General features: G+C 37.0%; 1 protein-coding gene across 4 annotated transcripts in view; it reads right to left on the reverse strand.

Annotated features, from left to right (window-relative positions):
* CRY1 (cryptochrome circadian regulator 1) overlaps window positions 1–21,056 on the reverse strand; it is a 95,623-nt gene that overhangs the window by 15,205 nt on the left and 59,362 nt on the right. For all 4 annotated transcript variants that reach the window (XM_068560944.1, XM_068560943.1, XM_068560942.1 and 1 more), the window contains exon 2: window positions 18,875–18,983. In XM_068560944.1, the coding sequence (XP_068417045.1) occupies window positions 18,875–18,983 (109 nt within the window). The remainder of the gene's footprint in view (window positions 1–18,874; window positions 18,984–21,056) is intronic.

Genomic DNA, 21,056 nt, shown 5'->3' on the forward strand with positions numbered 1-21,056 from the left:
GGTCCTTGGGGGCATAGGAGGGAGGCCGGGGAGATCAGAAGAGGCAGGCGGCGGGGGCCCTCCCAGACCAGAGGAGCAGGAGAGGAGAGGAGGGCATTTGCCTCACCCCTGCCCTCTGAGACCAGGGGTTGGGGGCACGCCTGGGCCCCTTCTGTTCCTTGAGCCTAAGCTCCATCCCCTAGGGCCTTTTCCAGCCCTGTGGGTCCTGAGCATTGGCCCGGCCCACCATCCAAACCTCGCCCTTGCTTAGGCCCCGCCCTCCAGAGCCAAGGCCTCCCCCCCCCCATTTTTTTTTTCTTTTCCCTCCTCCTCTTTTTTACTATTGTGGTACTGATGTACCTTCTGGTTGTTGATTCATCTATATTTTTATTTTTATATTCTTCCTAAAATATCTCTTAGTTTCCTAGTCTAATTTTATTTTTTACTTTGTTATTTGTTATTTTTAAATTTTTTTTGCTGCCCCAGGAGGCTTGCGGGATCTTGGTTCACGAGCCCGGAGACAGGCTGAAGCTCCTGTGGTGGGAGCTCCGAGTCCGAACCACTGGACTAACAGAGAGTCTCAGACCCCAGGGAATATTCATCTGAGTGAGGTCTCACGGAGTTCCTCATCTCAGCACCAAGACCCAGCTCTACACAATAGCCTACAAACTCCAGTGTTGGAAGCCTCAGGCCAAACAACCAGTAAGAAAGGAACACAATCCCACTCATAAAAAAAAAAAAAAATGAGATGGCAAAAAAATATGTCACAGATGAAGGAGCAAGGTAAAAACCTACAAGACCAAATAAATGAAGAGGAAATAGGCAATCTACCTAAAAAAGAATTCAGAGTAATGATAGTAAAGATGATCCAGAATCTCGGAAATAGAAAGGAGGCACAGATTGAGAAAATACAAGAAATGTTTAACAAAGATCTAGAAGAACAAAAGAACAAACAAACAGAGATGAACAACACAATAACTGAAATGAAAAATACACTAGAAGGAATCAATAGCAGAATAACTGAGGCAGAAGAACGAATAAGTGTGCTGGAAGACAAAATGGTGGAAATAACTGCCGAGGAGCAGAATAAACAAAAAAGAATGAAAAGAATTGAAGACAATCTCAGAGGCCTCTGGGACAACACGAAATGAACCAACATTCGAATCATAGGGGTCCCAGAAGAAGAAGAGAAAAAGAAAGGCTCTGAGAAAATATCTGAAGAGATTATAGTTGAAAACTTCCCTAACATGGGAAAGGAAATAGTCACCCAAGTCCAGGAAGCACAGAGAGTCCCATACAGGATAAACCGTAGGAAAAACACACCAAGACACATACTAATCAAACTAACAAAAATTAAATTCAAAGAAAAAATATTAAAAGCAGCAAGGGAAAAACAAAAACTAACATACAAAGGAATCCCCATAAGGTTGTCAGCTGATTTTTCAGCAGAAACTCTGCAGGCCAGAAGGGAGTGGCAGGATATACTTAAAGTGATGGAAGAGAAAAACCTACAACCAAGATTACTCTACCTGGCAAGGCTATCATTCAGATTCGATGGAGAAGTCAAAAGCTTTTCAGAGAAGCAAAAGCTAAGAGAATTCAGCACCACCAAACCAGCTTTACAAGAAATGCTAAAGAAACTTCTCTAGGCGGGGAACACAAGAGAAGAAAAAGACCCACAAAAACAAACCCAAAACAACTAAGAAAATGGTAATAGGAACATACATATCGATCATAACCTTGAACGTAAATGTACTAAATGCCCCAACCAAAAGACAGAGACTGGCTGAATAGATACAAAAACAAGACCCATATATATGCTGTCTAAAAGAGGCTCACTTCAGACCTAGGGACACATACAGGCTGAAAGTGAAGGGATGGAAAAAGATATTCCATGCAAATGGAAATCAAGAAAGCTGGGTAGCAATACTCGTATCAGAAAAAATAGAGACTGTTACAAGGAGTAAGGAGGGACACTACATAATGATCAAAGGATCAATCCAAGAAGAAGATATAACAATTATAAATGTTTATGCTCCAACACAGCAGCACCTCAATACATAAGGCAAATGCTAACAAGCCTGAAAGGAGAATTCAACAGTAACACAATAACAGCAGGGGACTTTAACACCCCACTTACACCAATGGACAGATCATCCAAACAGAAAATAAATAAAGAAACACAAGCTTTAAATGATACAATAGACCAGATATATCTAACTGATATTTATAGAACACTCCACCCAAAAGTGGCAGAATATACTTTCTTCTCAAGTGCATATGGAACTTCTCCAGAATAGATCACATCTTGGGTCACAAATTAAGCCTTGGAAAATTTAGGAAAACTGAAATCATATCACGCATCTTTTCTGACCACAATGCTATGAGATTGGAAATCAATTACAGGAAAAAAACTGTAAAAAACACAAATATATGGAGGCTAAACAGTGCGCTACTAAATAACCAAGAGATCACTGAAGAAATCAAAGAAGAAATAAAAAAATACATAGAAACAAATGATAACAAAAACACGAGGACCCGAAACCTATGGGATGCAGCAAAAGCAGTTCTAAGAGGGAAGTTTATAGCAATACAATCTCACCTCAAGAAACAAGAAAAATCTCAAACAAACAATCTAACCCTACACTTAAAACAACTAGAGAAAGAAGAACAAAGAAAACCCAACGTCAGTAGAAGGAAAGAAATCATAATGATCAGAGCAGAAAAAAATGAAATAGAAACAAAGAAAACAATAGCAAAGATCAATAAAACTAAAAGCTGGTTCTTTGAGAAGATAAACAAAATTGATAAACCCTTAGCCAGACTCATCAAGAAAAAAAGGGAGAGGACGTAAATCAATAAAACTAGAAATGAAAAAGGAGGGGCTTCCCTGGTGGCGCAGTGGTTAAGAATCTGCCTGCCAATGCAGGAGACACAGGTTTGAGTCCTGGTCTGGGAAAATCCCACATGCCGCGGAGCAACTAAGCCTGTGCGCCACAACTACTGAGTCTGCGCTCCAGAGCCCGTGCTCCACAACAAGAGAAGCCACCGCAATGAGAAGCCCACACACCACAACAAAGAGTAGCACCCGTTCGCCACAACTAGAGAAAGCCCATGCACAGCAACAAAGACCCAACACAGCCAAAAGTAATAAATAAATAAAATAAATAAATTTAAAAAAAAAGAAATGAAAAAGGAGAAATCACAACTGATACTGCAGAAATACAAAGGATTATAAGAGACTCTGCCACAACTATATGCCAATAAAATGGACAACCATGAAGAAATGGACAAATTCTTGGAAAGGTACAAATTTCCAAGACTGAACCAGGAAGAATTAGAAAATATAAACAGACCTATCACAAGCAATGAAATTGAAACCGTAATTAAAAATCTTCCAACAAACAAAAGTCCAGGACCAGATGGCTTCACAGGCGAATTCTATCAAACATTTAGAGAAAAGCTAACACCGATCCTTCTCAAACTCTTCCAAAAAATTTCAGAGGGAGAAACACTCCCAAATTCATTCTACGAAGCCACCATCACCCTGATACCAAAACCAGAAAAAGGTATCACAAAAAAAGAAAATTATAGACCAATATCACTGATGAACATAGATGCAAAAATCCTCAACAAAATACCAGCAAACTGAATCCAATCATACATTAAAAGGATGATACACCATGATCAAGTGGGATTTATCCCAGGGACGCAAGGATTCTTCAATATACACAAATCAATCAATGTGATACACCACATTAACAAATTAAGGAATAAAAATCATATGGTCATCTCAATAGATGCAGAAAAAGCTTTTGACAAAATTCAACACCCATTTATGATAAAAACTCTCCAGAAAATGGGCATAGAGGGAACCTACCTCAACATAGTAAAGGCCATACATGACAAACCCACAGTAAGCATCATATTCAATGGTGAAAAACTGAAACCATTACCACTAAGATCAGGAACAAGACAAGGATGTCTACTCCCATCACTCTTATTCAACATAGTTTTGGAAGTCCTAGTCACAGCAATCAGAGAAGAAAAAGAAATAAAAGGAATACAAATTGGAAAAGAAGAAGTAAAACTACCACTGTTTGCCAATGACATGATACTGTGCCTAGAAAACGCTAAAGATGCCACCAGAAAACTACTAGAACTAATCAGTGAATTTGGTAAGGTTGCAGGATACAAAAGTAATGCACAGAAATCTCTGGCATTCCTATACACCAACAATGAAAAATCTGAAAGAGAAATTAAGGAAACACTCCCATTTACCACTGCAACAAAAAGAATAAAATATCTAGGAATAAACCTGCCTGAGGAGGCGAAAGACTTGTACTCAGAAAACTATAAAACACTGATGAAAGAAATCAAAGATAACATAAACAGATGGAGAAATATACCATGTTCTTGGATTGGAAGAATCAATATTGTGAAAATGACTATACTACCCAAAGCAATTTACAGATTCAATGCAATCCCTATCAAACTACCAATGGCGTTCTTCACAGTATCAGAACAAAAAATCTTACAATTCGTATGGAAACACAAAAGACCCCGAATAGCCAAAGCAATCTTGAGAAAGAAAAACGGAGTTGGAGGAATCAGGCTCCCTGACTTCAAACTATACCACAAAGCTACAGTAATCAAGACAGTATGGTACTGGCACAAAAACAGAAATATAGAACCATGGTACAAGATAGAATGCCCAGAGATAAACCCACGCACATATGGGCACCTAATTTACGACAAAGAGAAAAGACAGCCTCTTCAATAAGTGGTGCTCGGAAAACTGGATAGCTACATGTAAAAGAATGAAATTAGAACACTCCCTAACACTATACACAAAAATAAACTCAAAATGGATTAAAGACTTAAATGTAAGACCAGACACAATAAAACTCTTGGAGGAAAACATAGGAAAAACACTCTTTGACATAAGCCACTGCAAGATCTTTTTTGACCTACCTCCTAGAGTAAGGGAAATAAAAACAAAAATAAACAAATGGGACTTAATTAAACTTAAAAGCTTTTGCAAGCAAAGGAAACATAAACAAGACAAAAAGACAACCCTCAGTATGTGAGAAAATATTTGCAAGTGAAACAACAGAGGATTAATCTCCAAAATATACAAACAGCTCATGCAGCTCAATATCAAAAAAACATACAATCCAGTTAAAAAATGGGCAGAAGACCTAAACAGACATTTCACCATGGAAGACATACAGGTGGCCAAGAGGCACATGAAAAGATGCCCAACATCACTAATTATTAGAGAAATGCAAATCAAAACTACAATGAGGTATCACCTCATGCCAGTCAGAATGGCCATTATCAAAAAATCTAGAAACAATAAATGCTGGAAAGGGTGTGGTGAAAAGGGAACCCTCCCACACTGTTGGTGGGAATGTAAACTGATACAACCACTATGGAAAACAGTACGGAGGTTCCTTAAAAAACTAAAAATAGAACTACCATATGACCCAGCAATCCCACTACTGGGCATACACCCTGAGTAAACCATAATTCAAAAAGAGACATGTACCACAATGTTTATTGCAGCACTATTTACAATAGCCAGGACATGGAACCAACCTATATGTCCATCGACAAATGAATGGATAAAGAAGATATGGCACATATATACAATGGAATATTACTCAGCCATAAAAAGAAACGAAATTGAGTTATTTGTAGTGAGGTGGATAGACTTAGAGATTGTCATGCAGAGTGAAGTCAGAAAGACAAAAACAAATACTGTATGCTAACACATATATATGGAATCTAAAAAAAAATGGTACTGATGAACCTAGTTGCAGGGCAGGAATAAAGAGGTAGACACAGAAAATGGACTTGAGGACATGGGGTGGGAGGGCGAAGCTGGGGCGAAGTGAGAGTACCATCGACATATATACACTACCAAATGTAAAATAGTTGGCTGGTGGGAAGCAGCAGCATAGCACAGGGAGATCAGCTCAGTGCTTTGCGATGACCTAGAGAGGTGGGATAGGGAGGATGGGAGGGAGGCTCAAGAGGGAGGGGATATGGGGACATGTGTATGCATATGGCTGATTCGCTTTGTCGTGCAACAGAAACTAACACAGTATTGTGAAGCAATTATACTCCAATAAAGATATAGTAAAAAAATAAATAAAGCACACACAAAAAAGAGTTTTCATTCATATTCCAAGTATTTATTATAATTCTTAGTATAGGCCAGTTCCTATGCTAGGTTCCTCCCTCCTGGAACTTACTGAGGAACTTACAGAGGTAAATAAATAATTAAATATATAATAACTATTAGAAAAAAAATAGGATGCTATGATAGAGGATATGGGGGTGAGGGAGAGCTGGTAAGTTAATTATCTACTCTTAATTACACTGGCTAGACTTTCAGTAAGTGGTGAAAGTGAATATCCTTGCTTTGTTCCCTATCTTAGGTGTAAAGCATTCAGTGTTTCACAATTAAGTATGAAGTTAGCTATGCTTTTTGTGGACAATCTTTACCAAATTGATATTTATCAATTTTCTATTCCTAGTTTGCATAATGTTTTTAAAAATTACAAATGGGTGTTGACTTCTGTCAAATGATTTTTCTTCATCTACTGAGACAACCATAATACCCTGTCCTTTACTCTATTAATAGAATAGATTATGTTAATTTATTATTTTATAATGTTGAACCAACTTTGTATTCTTGAAATAAACCCCACTGATCATGATGTAGTATTATTTTAAAATATTGCTAAATTCTATTTGTTAATATATTAAGGATATCTAAGTGTGTGTTATGGGGGACACTTGGCTGTACTTTTTTTTTCTTTCTTAAAAGTTCTTCATCAGGTTTTGGTATGAGTTATGCTGGCCTCATAAAAAAGTTCTGTGTCCCCAATATTATCCTCTGTTTTCTGAAAGAGTGTCATAAGACTGGCATTATTTCTTTCTTAAACATGTGGTAGAATTCACAAGTAAAGCCATCTGGGAAATGGAGTTTTACTTATTGGAAGGTTTTTTTTATTACAAATGCAATTTCTTTAAGAGAGGGCTATTCAGTTTTTCTTTCTCTTTCTTCTGAGAATTTTAGTTAGTTGCACTTTTCAAGAATATTTTTCATTTCATCTTAGTTGTACAATATATTGGTATTATGATGTTTACAATATTCTTTATTATGTTTTTAAAGTTTAGAGACTCTCTAGTGATGTCCCCTTTTTTATTCTTAAGGTAATTTGTGTTTTCTCCCTTTCTGGCCCTGATCAGTATTGCTAAGAGTTTATCAATTTTATTAATCTTTTCAAAAGAAAACTGAACTCTGAATCAATGAGTTCAGTCAGTAGACAGAAACCACATTAGTAATTTGAACAGGGAAAATTTAACTTGAAGAACTGTCAGCAAGTAAAAGAAGAGGAGTTAAGGCTATATACTGTCCAATATGGTAGATAACCACTTGCCATTGAAGTGGCTTCTGAGCACTTGAAATGTGGCTAGTTGGAATGGAGATGTGTTATAAGCATAAAATATACAGTGGATTTCAAAGACTTCATATAAAAAAAGGTTAAAATAGTTTAATAGTTTTGTAATGATTTTATATTGAAAAGATAATATTCTAGACATACTGTGTTAAATAAAATACATCTAAAAAATTAACTTCACATTTTTCTTTTTTAAAGGTGGCTATTAGAAAATTTTAAATTACACATGTAGCTTCTGTTGGATAGTATTGTTCTAAGGTGTCCAAAAGCAGCTACCACCTCTAAATGGAGGGAAAATAAGCAATGAATTAAGAAAGTTCCCTTTCTTCCCTGCTGCTGAGATTCACACCTCATTGTATGGGGTGTGCTGCCTCAAGAACAACCTTCCCTGTAGGGAAGAAACCTGCCAGAGGGCTAGGGCCAGAGCTGGTTCCTAGGAACAGCCCAGTGGGTGGCTGAGAAACTTCCTGCAGGGTATGGGCTGACTGGAGCTGATCTGTAGAATTGGTCCACTGCATGGCAGGGACATTTGCCAGAGGGTGTGAATGAGCTGGAGCTTGTCCAGGAGGGCTACTGAGGTGAGGGCTACTGAGGTAAGTGCTAGTGGTCCTCCCACATGCTCATTTGCTAGCTAAGGTGCTAGGAAAAAAATTATAAAGATACCAAAAAGAAAGCCCCTTCTCTCCTGCTATGACCTTACAAAGAACCAACAGCAATTTCTATTGACAAAACCTAAAATCAAGCCAGCCAGCAAAGGAGAAAAGTTTACAGCATCCAGCTTCAGTATCACAAAGCAGGGCAAAGAAGGGTGGATTTGGAGCTGAGAGACAAGAAATTGTCTATTCCACATTTATTTTCTCTATTGTTTGTCTGCTTTCAGTTTCAGTGATATCCATTCCTCTCTTTATTATCTCCTTTCTCCTACTATTGGTTTAATTTGTTCTTTCTCTATTTTTTAAGGTAGAAACTTAGTTCTTTGATTCTTTTCTAATAGAGTATTGAAAGCTATTAAGTTTCCTCTAAGCACTGCTGTAGCTGAATCTCATAAATTTTGATATACCGTATTCAAATACGGTATGTATGATATACCGTATTTCCATTATCATTCAGTTACAAAGATTTGCTATTCTCTTGCTATTCACTTTAATTTTTATTTATTTATTTATTTTTTTATATACTGTGATTTTATTTCAATCACACAAATGAAGTTAGCCTGTAGGAAATTTAAATGAAACAGTATGGTAAAAATAGCAGAGAACCAAAAACTCTAATAAGGAAGTACACCTAAAGCATGAGAATTCAACATTCATTACTGTTACATCTTCAGTTTTGATTGACACTTGATGCCTGCAAATTTTGAAACAAACTTTGAGATCATGATGACTATTCTGAAGAGATTTCAGCACCAGCACTAAGATTTGTACATTCAGTTGGTTTGCAATTCACTTGTTAGCCATTTACATAGTGTATAGTACAGATTTGTCACAGGTCAGATCACAGTGCTGAAGGAAAGAAGTACCTTCCTGTAATTAGAAAGGATCCCCTCAACCGCACTCAGCTTAAGACATCCAATGTACAAGAGCACGAAAACCATCATAATATTGTGGCTCCACGGAACATAGTTTTGATAAGGAAAATAACCTAAGCTTCTGTTTCCCATTTTAATTACTGAAATCTCTAACAATGATAAAACTGTCACATAGGACAGTAAATGTATACAGTAATTCAATCAAACTTCTTGAAAAGAACACATTTTTGCTATTCATTTTAATTCTATTGAAGTCAGAGAATATTATTCTGTAAGATTTCAGTCTTGAAATTTGTTGATAACTGTTTTGCGACTGAACATATGGTCTATCTTGGTGAATGTTTCATATGCACAAGAAAATAATGTGTATCCTCTAGTTCTTGGGTGTAGTGTTCTACAAATATCAGTTACAACAAATTGATTTCATGGTGTTATTCATATCATCCATATCTTTATTAGTTTTTGTATATTCTATCAATAAATGAGAGATGTAAAAATCAACTATGATTGTGAATTTATCTATTTCTCCCTTTAGTTTTATCAGTTTGAGATTCATGTGTTTTTATGCTATTAGTAGATAATACATATTCATGATGGCTATACTTTTTCTTTTAATACATTTCTTTCCTTCTTTCTTTCTTTTTGGCTGCATTGGGTCTTCGTTGCTGCACGCATGCTTTCTCTAGTTGTGGAGAGCGGGGACTACTCTTCGTTGTGGTGTGCGGGCTTCTCATTGCGGTGGCTTCTCTTGTTGTGGAACACGGGCTCTAGGCATGTGGGCTTCAGTAGTCGTGGCATGCAGGCTCAGTAGTTGTGGCTCACGGGCTCTAGAGTGCAGGCTCAGTAGTTGTGGCACATGGGCTTAGTTGCTCCGCAGCATGTGGGATCTTCCCGGACCAGGGGTGGAACCCGTGTCCCCTGCCTTGCCAGGCGGATTCTTAACTACTGCGCCACCAGGGAAGTCCAGGTTATATATTTTTGATGTGAGACTTTACTCTTCATCTGTGGTAATTTTGTCTTGAATTCTACTTCTTTATCTTACTGCTTACAAAGTACGTCTTTTTCAGTCTCTTTTATTTCAAACTATGTTTCTTCATATTTAAAGTGTCTCTTCTAATCAGCACACAGTTGGTTCTTGCTTGTTTTTTTATGTAGTCTGATAAACTGTCTTTTAAATGGAGAGTTTAAAAAAGACCATTTATATTTAATATAATTATTGATATAGTTGTGTTTAATTTTATCATGTAGGTAAGTTTTCCATTTGCCCATCTCTTCTTTTACTCCTCTGTGCCCCCTACCTGCCTTCATTTGAATGAGTAATATTTTTAGTATTCCATTTAAAATTCCTCTATTAACTTTTTAGAAATAGCTCTTTGGGTTATTTTAGATCACAATATGTATTGTTATCACAGTCTACCTTCAAATAATATATTACAATTGAATAATGTAAGAATTTACACATACTTCTATTTACCTTCTTCCTACCTTGTGTGATCTTGTTACAGGTTTTATTTCTATATATGTTTCAAGCCCCACTATATTCATATTATTCCCTACAATTTAACAATATTAGTTGGTTTTAATCTGTCAATGGTCTTTTTAAAATAGGATATATTTATACATAACTAAAAAAAAAAGTGGTCTTTTATATTTACCCATATTTTTAGTGCTCTTCCTTCTTTCTTTGAAGATCCTGTCTTTAGCCTAGAATTATTTTCTTTTACCTAGCAGAACTTCCTTTAATATTTCTTTTTAAAATAGATTTATTTATTTATTTTTGGCTGCATTGGGTCTTCGTTGCTGCGCATGGGCTTTCTCTAGTTGTGGCAAGGGGGGGCTACTTTTTGCTGCAGTGCGTGGGCTTCTCATTGCAGTGGCTTCTCTTGTTGTGGAGCACAGGCTCTAGGTGCACGGGCTTCAGTAATTGTGGAGCATGGACTTCAGTAGTTGTGGCATGTGGGCTCTGTAGTTGTGGCTCGCAGGCTCTAGAGTGCAGGCTCAGTCATTGAGGCACAAGGGGTTAGTTGCTCCGAGGCATGTGGGATCTTCCCAGACCAGGGATTGAACCCATGTCCCCTGCATTGGCAGGCAGATTCTTAACCACTGTGCCACCAGGGAAGTCCCCTTTTAATATTTCTTATAGTATAGATCTGATGGAAATAAATTCTCTCTGCATTTGTCTGCCTGAAAATGCCTTCATTGTGCCTTCTCTTTTTAAAAAATGAATATTTTTGCTATTTCTAGCTTTTTAAAAATGCCTTTCCATTGTCTTCTGGACTCTTTTTTTTTAATAAGAAACCATCGAACACTCTTAGTGTGGTTCCCTGAATATGTCCTTTCTCTTCTGGCTGCTTATAAAATTTTCTATCTTTGGTTTTCAGTTAATTGATTATGATGTGGCAAGATGTGGTTTCCTTTATGTTTATGCTGTTTGGGGTTTGTTGAGCTTCTTGGCACTGTAGGTTGATATCGTCCATCAATTTTGGAAACTCAATTATCTCTTCAAATATTTTTTTTCTGTCCCAATCTCTCTCTCCCTCTTTTTTCTAGGTCTACAATTATGGATATGTTAGGCCATTTACTGTTGTTCCACAAGTCTCAGACACTCTATTGCCTTTTTAAAAAAATCTTCCTCTTTGTGCTTCAGTTGGGATACTGACTGTCTTCAACTTCACTGATCTTTTGTTCTGCTCTGTTCAATCTGGATAAACCCAATTAATGAATTTTCATTTTTGATATTGCATGTTTCAGTTCTAGGAGTTTCATTTGGTTCTTTTTAATACTTTCCATTTTTGTACTAAAATTACCATCTCTTCACATAGTTTTTCACCTGTTGACTAGATTCTCTACTATCTACAGCGTAATTATTGTAAAGTCCTTTCTTTATTCTAATCCCAACATCTGCATCAACTGTGGGACTGGTTCCACTGATGGTTTTTCTTTTACTTGACTGCAAGTTACATATTCCTGCTTCTTCATATGTCTCATAATTTGTGATCATACAACAGACAATGTTATAAAAGACTAGAAATGGAATAAACAACATTTATCTCTAGAAAAGTGCATAGTCTTTGCTCTGATAGAAGTTGAATTGCTGGAGTCAGTAATTGAGCTGGGTCTGGGCTTTGTTGTTGCTTTAATTAAATTTCATTCACCACTGGCTTCAAATATTTTGAGGGCAGGATTCAGATTTTTCTTCAACAGGGCTTGAGATGTGAGTACTAACAAGACTCCAGATGTCTCTCTCTGCTTTACAGCCCAGTCACTAGCTTTACAAACTATAGGACATCTCTCTCCGCTTTGCTGTCTACCCATCAGCTTTATGGTTGCTAAGGACTTCTCTTTGTTTTCCAGCCCTGTCCCCTAATTTTCTACACCTCTGGAGGCATCTTTCTACCCTGATGTCCTGTCTCCAGCTTCAGTGAACTGCTACTTTGCACTAAGTGAATGCCCAGTGCACTTCAATGAGGGAACCCTCTCAACTCTTTTCCCTCGCCCCAGCCTTTGGCACACTGCCACTGGTACTCCGTGAAGGCACTGTTAGAAAGAACTGGAGAGTGGGTGTAAACTTACTCTGTGACTAGGGCTTCTTGAAATTCTTATCTGCCATGTCAGCCCACATATGACCACAAAAAGCTTGGTAAAATTTCAACTGGTTTCTCTTCTCTCTCAACTATGGTAGAATCCCTTCTCTTCCTGCTGTGATTCCAGGGATGTAGCCATGGGTCTCTTCTTTCCCATGAAAGTCTCATCCCTTTATGCAATTTGGTTTATTTAGGTTTCTTTGTGTCATCAACTCTCTAACAGGTTAAAAACAAACAAACAAAAAACCTATGATATTGTGGCATATTTACTTTCTTCACATTGTTAAGACAGGAATGTTGGTCTACTGCAACGTTCTACATCTTAACCAGAGGTGGAAGTCCCTATCTACTCTTTAGCCCGGTTTTATTTTAAGCAACACGCGAATCTTTGAATTTCAACAGTAAATATAACAATAAGATTGCATGTAGTATTAAAATATTTTCATGTGAAATGAGTGAATATTCACTTTGCAATTTTAGGCACTAAGATTCGTATCTGTTTTTGTTTATCACAATTATTTGTTTAACCATTCAGAAGGCATAATATAAACCACTAAATGGATGTGCAGTTCTTAAACAGTCACGAGTAATATTGTGAAAATAATTAAGAAACATAAAATTTTTAGAAAACAAAGTTATAAATAACAAACTTCCTGGGAGAAAGCATTTGAAGTAGTATAATTACATTAAAAAAAGTTATCTCACAAAATAACCCAAACATAAAGAAGGTAAAGCTCTAAAAATTTCCACGCATCCATCCATCAGCCCTTCCTTTACTCCATAGATCTAGTCTCAGGGTTTTAAACACAATTTATATGTTTAAGGTTCCTAAATTTAGTACAGACTTCTCCCCTGAGCTCTGGACTTGAATCCCACTCAACAAATACATTCAGGTGTCTAAAAGGTGTCTCAAACTTAAAATGTTAAAAAAGGTGAACTCCTGATTTTTCCCTAAACTTGTTCCTCCTATAGTCTTCCTCATCTCACTAAATGGCAACCCACTGTGTCATTTGCCCAGGCTAAAAACCTAGGAGTCATCCTTGACTCTCAAATACCACATATAAACAAACCCAATAGCCTCTATTCAAAAAATATACCAAAATCCTACGACTTCTCAACACCCTTACTGCTACTCTAGTCCTAGTCACCATCATCTTGTTTCCAAATAACTGCCATGGCCTCCTAATTGATCTTTCTGCTTAAGTCTTTACAGCATTTCCATTCTCCAATATCTATTCTCTACAGTCAAAGTGATTCTTTTAAATGTAAGTGAAATCATGTCACTCTCCTACTCAGAAATCTCCCATGGCATCCCATTTCACTCAGAGTAAAAGCCAAAGTCCTTAACATGGTAAAGCCCTGTGATCTGGCTCCTGCAACCTCTCTGACCCTATCTCTTATTTTCACTCACTGTGCTTTGGCTAGAGCACACCGGCCTCCTTCCTTGCTGTTCCTAAACAAGTCATGGCACACTTCCACATCAGGGCCTTTGTAATTACTGTTCCCTCTGCCTGTGACACTCTTTCCCCAAGTTGCAGTAGCTTAGCAGCTTAAAACAACTGATTAACTCTCCAAGTCTGTCAGTTAACTAGATGGTTCTTCTGTTGGTCTCACCTGGGCTCACTCACAAGCTTGCAATCGGCTGGCAGCTTGGCTGGTGCCAGAGCATCTAAATGACCTCTCTCACACATTTCAGACCTCGGTGCTGGCTGTTGGTTGGCCCACTCTCTCTACACGTGGTCTCCCATAATGTGACATTCTAGCCCAGTCCTTACATGGTACAAGGAGCATTCCAAGTGGGCAAAGGTAGAAGCTGCAAGGTCGCTTGAGGCCTAGGATTTGAAACTCGGTATCTCCTTTGGCACTTAGTGAATACAAGATATAAGGCCAACCCAGATTTAAGGGAGTGAGAAAATAAACTCTACCTTTTGATGAACAAGCTGCAAAATTTTGTGGATTCAATATATCACACCCCAGATATTTGCATGGCTCAATCTCTTCATATATTTGCTCAAAGGTTACCTTATCAGTGAGGCCTTCCATGATTCCATATAAAGTAACTATCCTTCCCTCACCTTGGGACTTTCTATCCCACATTTTATTTTAGCACCTATCACCACCTGACATTGCATATTTACTTTATTATTGGTCTGCTTCCCAATATAGTGTAAGTGCCATGAAGGTAGGAACTTTTTCTGTTTGGTTCACCAGTATATCCCCAGCACCTTGAACACTGCCATGTACATAGCAGGCACTCAATCAATATCTGTTGAATGAATTATCTTATTCAAATGAGCATGTACCATGAAATAATAAAGCAAGAATCCAAAATGACTCAAAAAGGGACTTCCCTGGTGGCACAGTGGTTAAGAATCTGCCTACCAATGCTGGGGACACGGGTTCAAGTCCTGGTCGGGGAAGATCCCACATGCCGCGTAGCAACTAGGCCCGTGTGCCACAACTACGGAGCCTGTGCTCTAGAGCCCGCGAGCCACAACTACTGAAGCCCACATGCCACAACTACTGAAGTCCATGCGCCTAGAGCCCATGCTCCGCAACAAGAGAAGCCACTGCAATGAGAAGCCCGCGCACCGCAAAGAAGAGTAGCCCCCGCTCGCCGCAACTAAAGAAAGCCCTCATGCAGCAACGAAGACCCAACTCGGCCAATAAATAAATAAACAAATTTATAAAAAAAAAAAAATGACTCAAAAAGCATAATATAAATTTATGCATGTGAAATGTTAGTGGTTTTATATGTTCTTCTTTGATTTATTCTGTGATTTTGAACAAAACATTTTATTATGCTTCAGTGTGTCCATCTATAAAGATTTCAGACACATGTCTCTGTTTCTTGGATATAATGAGAATGTTTTAAACCGATACTTCAAACTCTTCATAAAAAGTTTCTGCAGGCCCTAGAATATGTGTGGTCTTGGTAGCTTATCACTCTGGCACCAAATGTAGAAGATATAAGATTTAACTGTATAATAATAATAATTTATATAAGATACCTATGATTAATACTGTCATTCAAGTTTTGCCTAGGCTAGTGTCTGCTAAGTTTATCATTTCTTCAGTAGAACATGAAAAGAAAAAAAAAAGCCATCTTGTCAGCTTATATTAAGTTAGAATTTAACTGAGAAAAATTCTAAGTAGAAAAAAGGTAAAAAAACACAAGTTTATCCAACATAGGTGTGTGTAAAAATGTGTTTATAAAAATGCTCTGGCCCCATTCCTAAATCTACTTAGTATAAACAGAATAAAATGAGTGAATGCTATAGAAAGAAGGTGCACACTAGAGGAGACGTCAGTACTGAAATCACTATTTCCACCCCAGTAAACTAAAGGCACTGTTATCAGGTCTAAACCAGTTTTACCTCCAATGTGGGAAGCTGGAATACTTACCTATTAAAGTTCTCTCTATCTGCTGTACTAGAATAATAAAACCAGAGACAGTAATGTAAATGAGCCAGCTAGTTACTGACAAAAGAATCTTCTTCCTCAGAGAAATTGGGGGTGTAAAGGTTAGGGGTGAGAAGGAGACCTGCTTTTTATTGTACATACTCTTGGGCTCTTTTTTGGAAACACATGCATATAGTACCTCTAAACAAAAAGTAAAAATAAAAATATCAATACAATAAAAAGAGGAATTAACTCCCTCTATGGTTCAGACATATTAAATAAATCTGAAAGTTTTCATAAATGACATTTTATATAGACTACTGTATCAGAATACAATAATAAGCACTCTAGGTATATTAAAGTATATTCACGTATCTGTATTTTATGGCCCTTGCAGAAACCATTGCCTCTCTGCCAAAGTAACAAGACAGGACATCATCTATATATGGAAGATAGTTTGATCCAATAATATGCTATTTCAGGCAGAAGAAAGCTCAAAATAAAGAACACAAAAGACTTGCTGAGTTAAACCATTTTTTTTAAAGCAGGTAAATGTTTTGTTATTTTAAAGGTACTTAAAATCCTCTTAAGATTCATTTTACTTATAACACATGGATTTAGATAGGGTTGAGCAGTGATTCACATATACTTTTATACTTGTGAGATGCTGATAAACTATTACCATTGTTTCTGATATCCTTTCTTCTCAGAGCTCTTCCATGTACCTAGGTTAAATTCTGACTCTAAGTAGCTACAGTAGTAAGAAAACTTTTATAAAATAAATTTTCACTAGCTACAACTGTTGTATTAGCCAAACTCTATAAACATTAAAAGGTTCTTTCACACTGATGAAAAAAAGGCTAGGTAGTGTTGGTTTGATTCCCTGCACTGCGGATACTTCATTCAGGAAAAGGAACTGTTCTCCCGTATATTAGAAGTGGAAACAATGCTATTATAAAAATTTGATGAATCAAACAGCTGCAAGAAAAGAACAGATTTACATTAGGAATACTAATGGTAGTAAATAGGAAGGGATAAATTGACAAAGCCAGAAAACTCAGTTTCTGGTCTGAACACTTCCATGAGCTAGTTTTATGACCTAGGTCAGCTCACTTAATCTCTCTAGGACTAATTTTTTCATTTGGAAAAAAGGAGGAGGAATAAGATTAGGAGATTTTTAAGATTGTACCAAGTTAAAAACATTACAGATTTGTAGCATGTCAATTGTCACAGCCCTTTGACTCAGAAAGTCTTATAAAAATTGTCCCACAAATGTACTGGCACATGTGAGCAAAGATTTGTTTTTTTGTGAACAAGGATGTTCACTGATAGCATTACTTGTATTAGCAAAAGGCCTGTGGAAAAATAACTAAATGTTCAACCGAAAGCTAGTGAAAGAAATTATACCCTCAAAAAATTAAAAATAGAACACAGATAATATGGTAATATGATCCAGCAATTCCACTCCTAGGTATTTATCTGAAGAAAACAAAAACACTAAATCAAAAAGATATATGTACCCCAATGTTCATATCAGCATTATTTACAATATCCAATATATGGAAGCAACCTAAGTGCCCTCCAACAGATGACTGGATAAAGATGTACACACACACACACACACACACACACACACACTGAAAGATTACTCAGCCATAAAAAAGAATGAAATCTTGCTATTTGTGACAATGTGGATGGCCCTTGAGGGCATTATGATTAAGTGAAAATAAGTCAGACAGAGAAAGACAAATACTGTTATGTTTTCACTTATATGTGGAATCTAAAAAACAAGCAAACAAATATAACAAAACAGACATAGGCTCACCAGATATAAAGAACAAATTAGTGGGGACTTCCCTGGTGGCGCAGTGGTTAAGAATCCGCCTGCCAATGCAGGGGACACTAGTTCGATCCCTGGTCCAGGAAGATCCCACATGCTGTGGAGCAACTAAGCCCGTGTGCCACAACTACTGAGCATGCACTCTAGAGCCCGTGCTCTGCAGCAAGAGAAGCCACCACAATGAGCAGCCTGTACACTGCAACGAAGAGTAGCCCCTGCTCACTGCAACTAGAGAAAGCCCGGGCATAGCAACGAAAACCCAAAGCAGCCAAAAAAATAAATTAATTAATTAATTTATTTTTAAAAAAACCAAAAAACCAAAAAGGAACAAATTAGTGGATACCAGAGGGGAGTGGGGTAGGGGTAGGGGTGAAACCGGTGAAGGGGATTAAGAGGTATAAACTACCAGTTATAAAATAAATAAGTCACAGGGATATAATATACAGCTCAGGGAATATAGTCAATATTTTATAATAACTTTGCATGGTGTGTAATCTATAAAAATATTGCATCACTATGTTGTACACCTGAAACTAATATGATATTGTAAGTTAACTATACTTTAATTTTTAAAAAAAGAAATTACAGCATATCTACACAATGCAGTACTATGAAGCCATTTAAAAGACTGAGAAAGTAACATGGAACAATCTCCAAAATATATGGTTATGTGAATAAAGCACGGCATAGAATGGTATAACATAGCATGTTCTCACCTTGGTTTTAAAAAGGGGGGATGGTTAACATTCACACAAACACAAATATGTGTATATAAACACATACACATATGCATTCTTATTTGTGCAAAGAATATTTCTAATGAATACGCAAACTGGTAGTAGTTGTTGCTTCTGAGAGGGGAACTGTCAGTTTAAGGTAGAAGAAAGAAACTTTTCATTGTAAATCATTTTTTTCACTGTCTGATTTTACACTGTGTAACATTTTTATTAAATAGAGAAAATATCCACATTTTATTTAAAAGCACTTATATTTCCCATACTTTACCCCAAATACGTGTCTTCTCTGACAAGAGATTATTATTTTATGCAAAGATTTTTCCAATAACCTTGAAAAGCCTGGGAAACACATCTGCTGGTTGTCCACGAATCACAAACAGACGAGAGTTTAATTTTCGCAGATTGGCATCAAGGTCTTCAAGACATTGAAGCAAAAATCTAGAGAGAGGGAAATATTATTTAAATTCTTCAAAATATATATTTAGATGATATAAAGTAATGTAAAATCATGTTATTCTAAAATTTGAAATGCCACCCCATCACCTTTTTTACTCTTATCATCTTATTATTTCCAGCTTATATAGAAATTAGTTTCCAGAAATCATACTTATAATTTTTTTTTAATTACAGCACAAATTTCTCAGTATTTTTTAATAAAGTTCCTAAATTAAATTGCTAACTTTCATTAAATACGAGTGACTGTTAGCAAAGTTTAATTTGTAAACATAAAAATCATATAAAGAAATAAAGTAGGGACTTCCCTGGTGGTCCAGTAGTTAAGAATCTGCCTTCCAACGCAGGGGATGCAGGCTCGATCCCTGGTCGGGGAACTAAGATCCCACATGCTGTGGGGCAACTAAGCCCGCACACTTCAACTACTGAGCCTGTGTGCCACAACTAGAAAGCCCGCGTGCCGCAACTACGGAGCCCAAGCACCCTGGAGCCCACGCGCTGCAACTACAGAGCCCACGTGCTCTGGAGCCCGAGCGCCACAACTAGAGAGAAGCCCACGTGCCACAACTATGACCCAACGCAGCCATAAATAAATAAATAAATAAATAAATAAATAAATAAATAAATAAATATTTTAAAACAGAAATAAAGTAATTAAATGAATTGATCTCATTGTTGAAACTTGGTGAAATAAATTCAAGTTCATATAGGAAAGCCACCTTGTAAAATCTAGAACATTTTCTACTGGAAGAAAAGGTAACATCCTATTTAATCAGTCTGAGCAATCGTAATTATCTACGTACGAGAGAGAAAGTGTAATGCCCATTTTCAAATTTCTAATATAATTAAAGAAAAAGAATTTGATAATAAATAGATGTTAAATTATGTGGCATTAACTCTCTGAGTGTAGAGAATGCCAGATTAATTTTTTCAAAAAAGGTTTCATGATGCAGGTGGGACTACAGACCTTTTTTCAATGAAATAATTATCAGTAAGTCTTATGCATAATATCTGGGGAAATTCTGGGGCAGAGGCAGAAGACTGCTTACTTTGCATCTTCCATTGGGAAGAAATGGAGCAGTCCACAAGAGCAAATCCAAAAGAGATATCACCCCTGGAAGGTTCAACCTCATTGTTTGCCTCATGTTACTTTTCTCTAATATTTCATCTAGATTCTGTTCCTCTCAGCTGGATATATCTTATTTCCTCTCTACTCTGCTTCTTCTTTGTTTTTCATCTTAAATATCTATCTGCCTTTTCTACAGGCCATGTGCTCTTTCAGAATAATGATTGTGTCTTACTTGTCAGAAGGAGTGGTTAAAATGAATGGAAAGGCATATTTCAGAACTGCATTGTCCAATATGGTAGCCACTAGGCACGTGTAGCCATTTAAATTAATTAAAATTAAAAATTCAGTTCCTCAGTCACACTTACCACATTTCAAGGCCTCTCAAGAGCTACATGTGTGCCTAGTAGCTACCATATTGGACAGCACAGGTGAAGAACACTTCCATCATTGCAGAAAGTTCTACTGGACAGCATTTTTCTAGAAGATTATTCAGAATAGATCATTTTGTTGTCTTTTCCCATTCTGATCCCATAATTTCACCAAGAAAGTCTTGTTAATTTTCTACAACTGTAGTTATTAGTGACATCAGTATACCTAGTCAAGTTTGATATTCCTTTAGGAATTCCTAAAGGAATTCCTTTAGGAATCATCATCTCTACGGGCTTGGGAAGTCACAGTGCTATACTCATGAGGATGTTAAAGACATCCCACCATTTCATCTTAGGAAGTCTCACAGTTGTCCTTAAACAAATATATACTCACATTTATATTTCACCACATCCCCTTTCTGTCTTGGTTTGGAGTTACCTCCCTAATACCCAATCACCATCCCAACCCACCACTGCCAATGTGCAAATACTTTGGGGAGAATACTGTTGTTGTTTGTTGTTAGAGCAATATAAAAGTATCTAAGTTTTGTAAAATTATCCATAACTACGAATAACTTATCATGTTCGGTGACAACTGTTTATTGGCAAGCATCTAGTTTT

Source organism: Eschrichtius robustus, chromosome 13 (genome assembly GCF_028021215.1).
Source record: "Eschrichtius robustus isolate mEscRob2 chromosome 13, mEscRob2.pri, whole genome shotgun sequence".
In the NCBI taxonomy this organism is placed as follows: Eukaryota; Metazoa; Chordata; class Mammalia; order Artiodactyla; family Eschrichtiidae; genus Eschrichtius; species Eschrichtius robustus.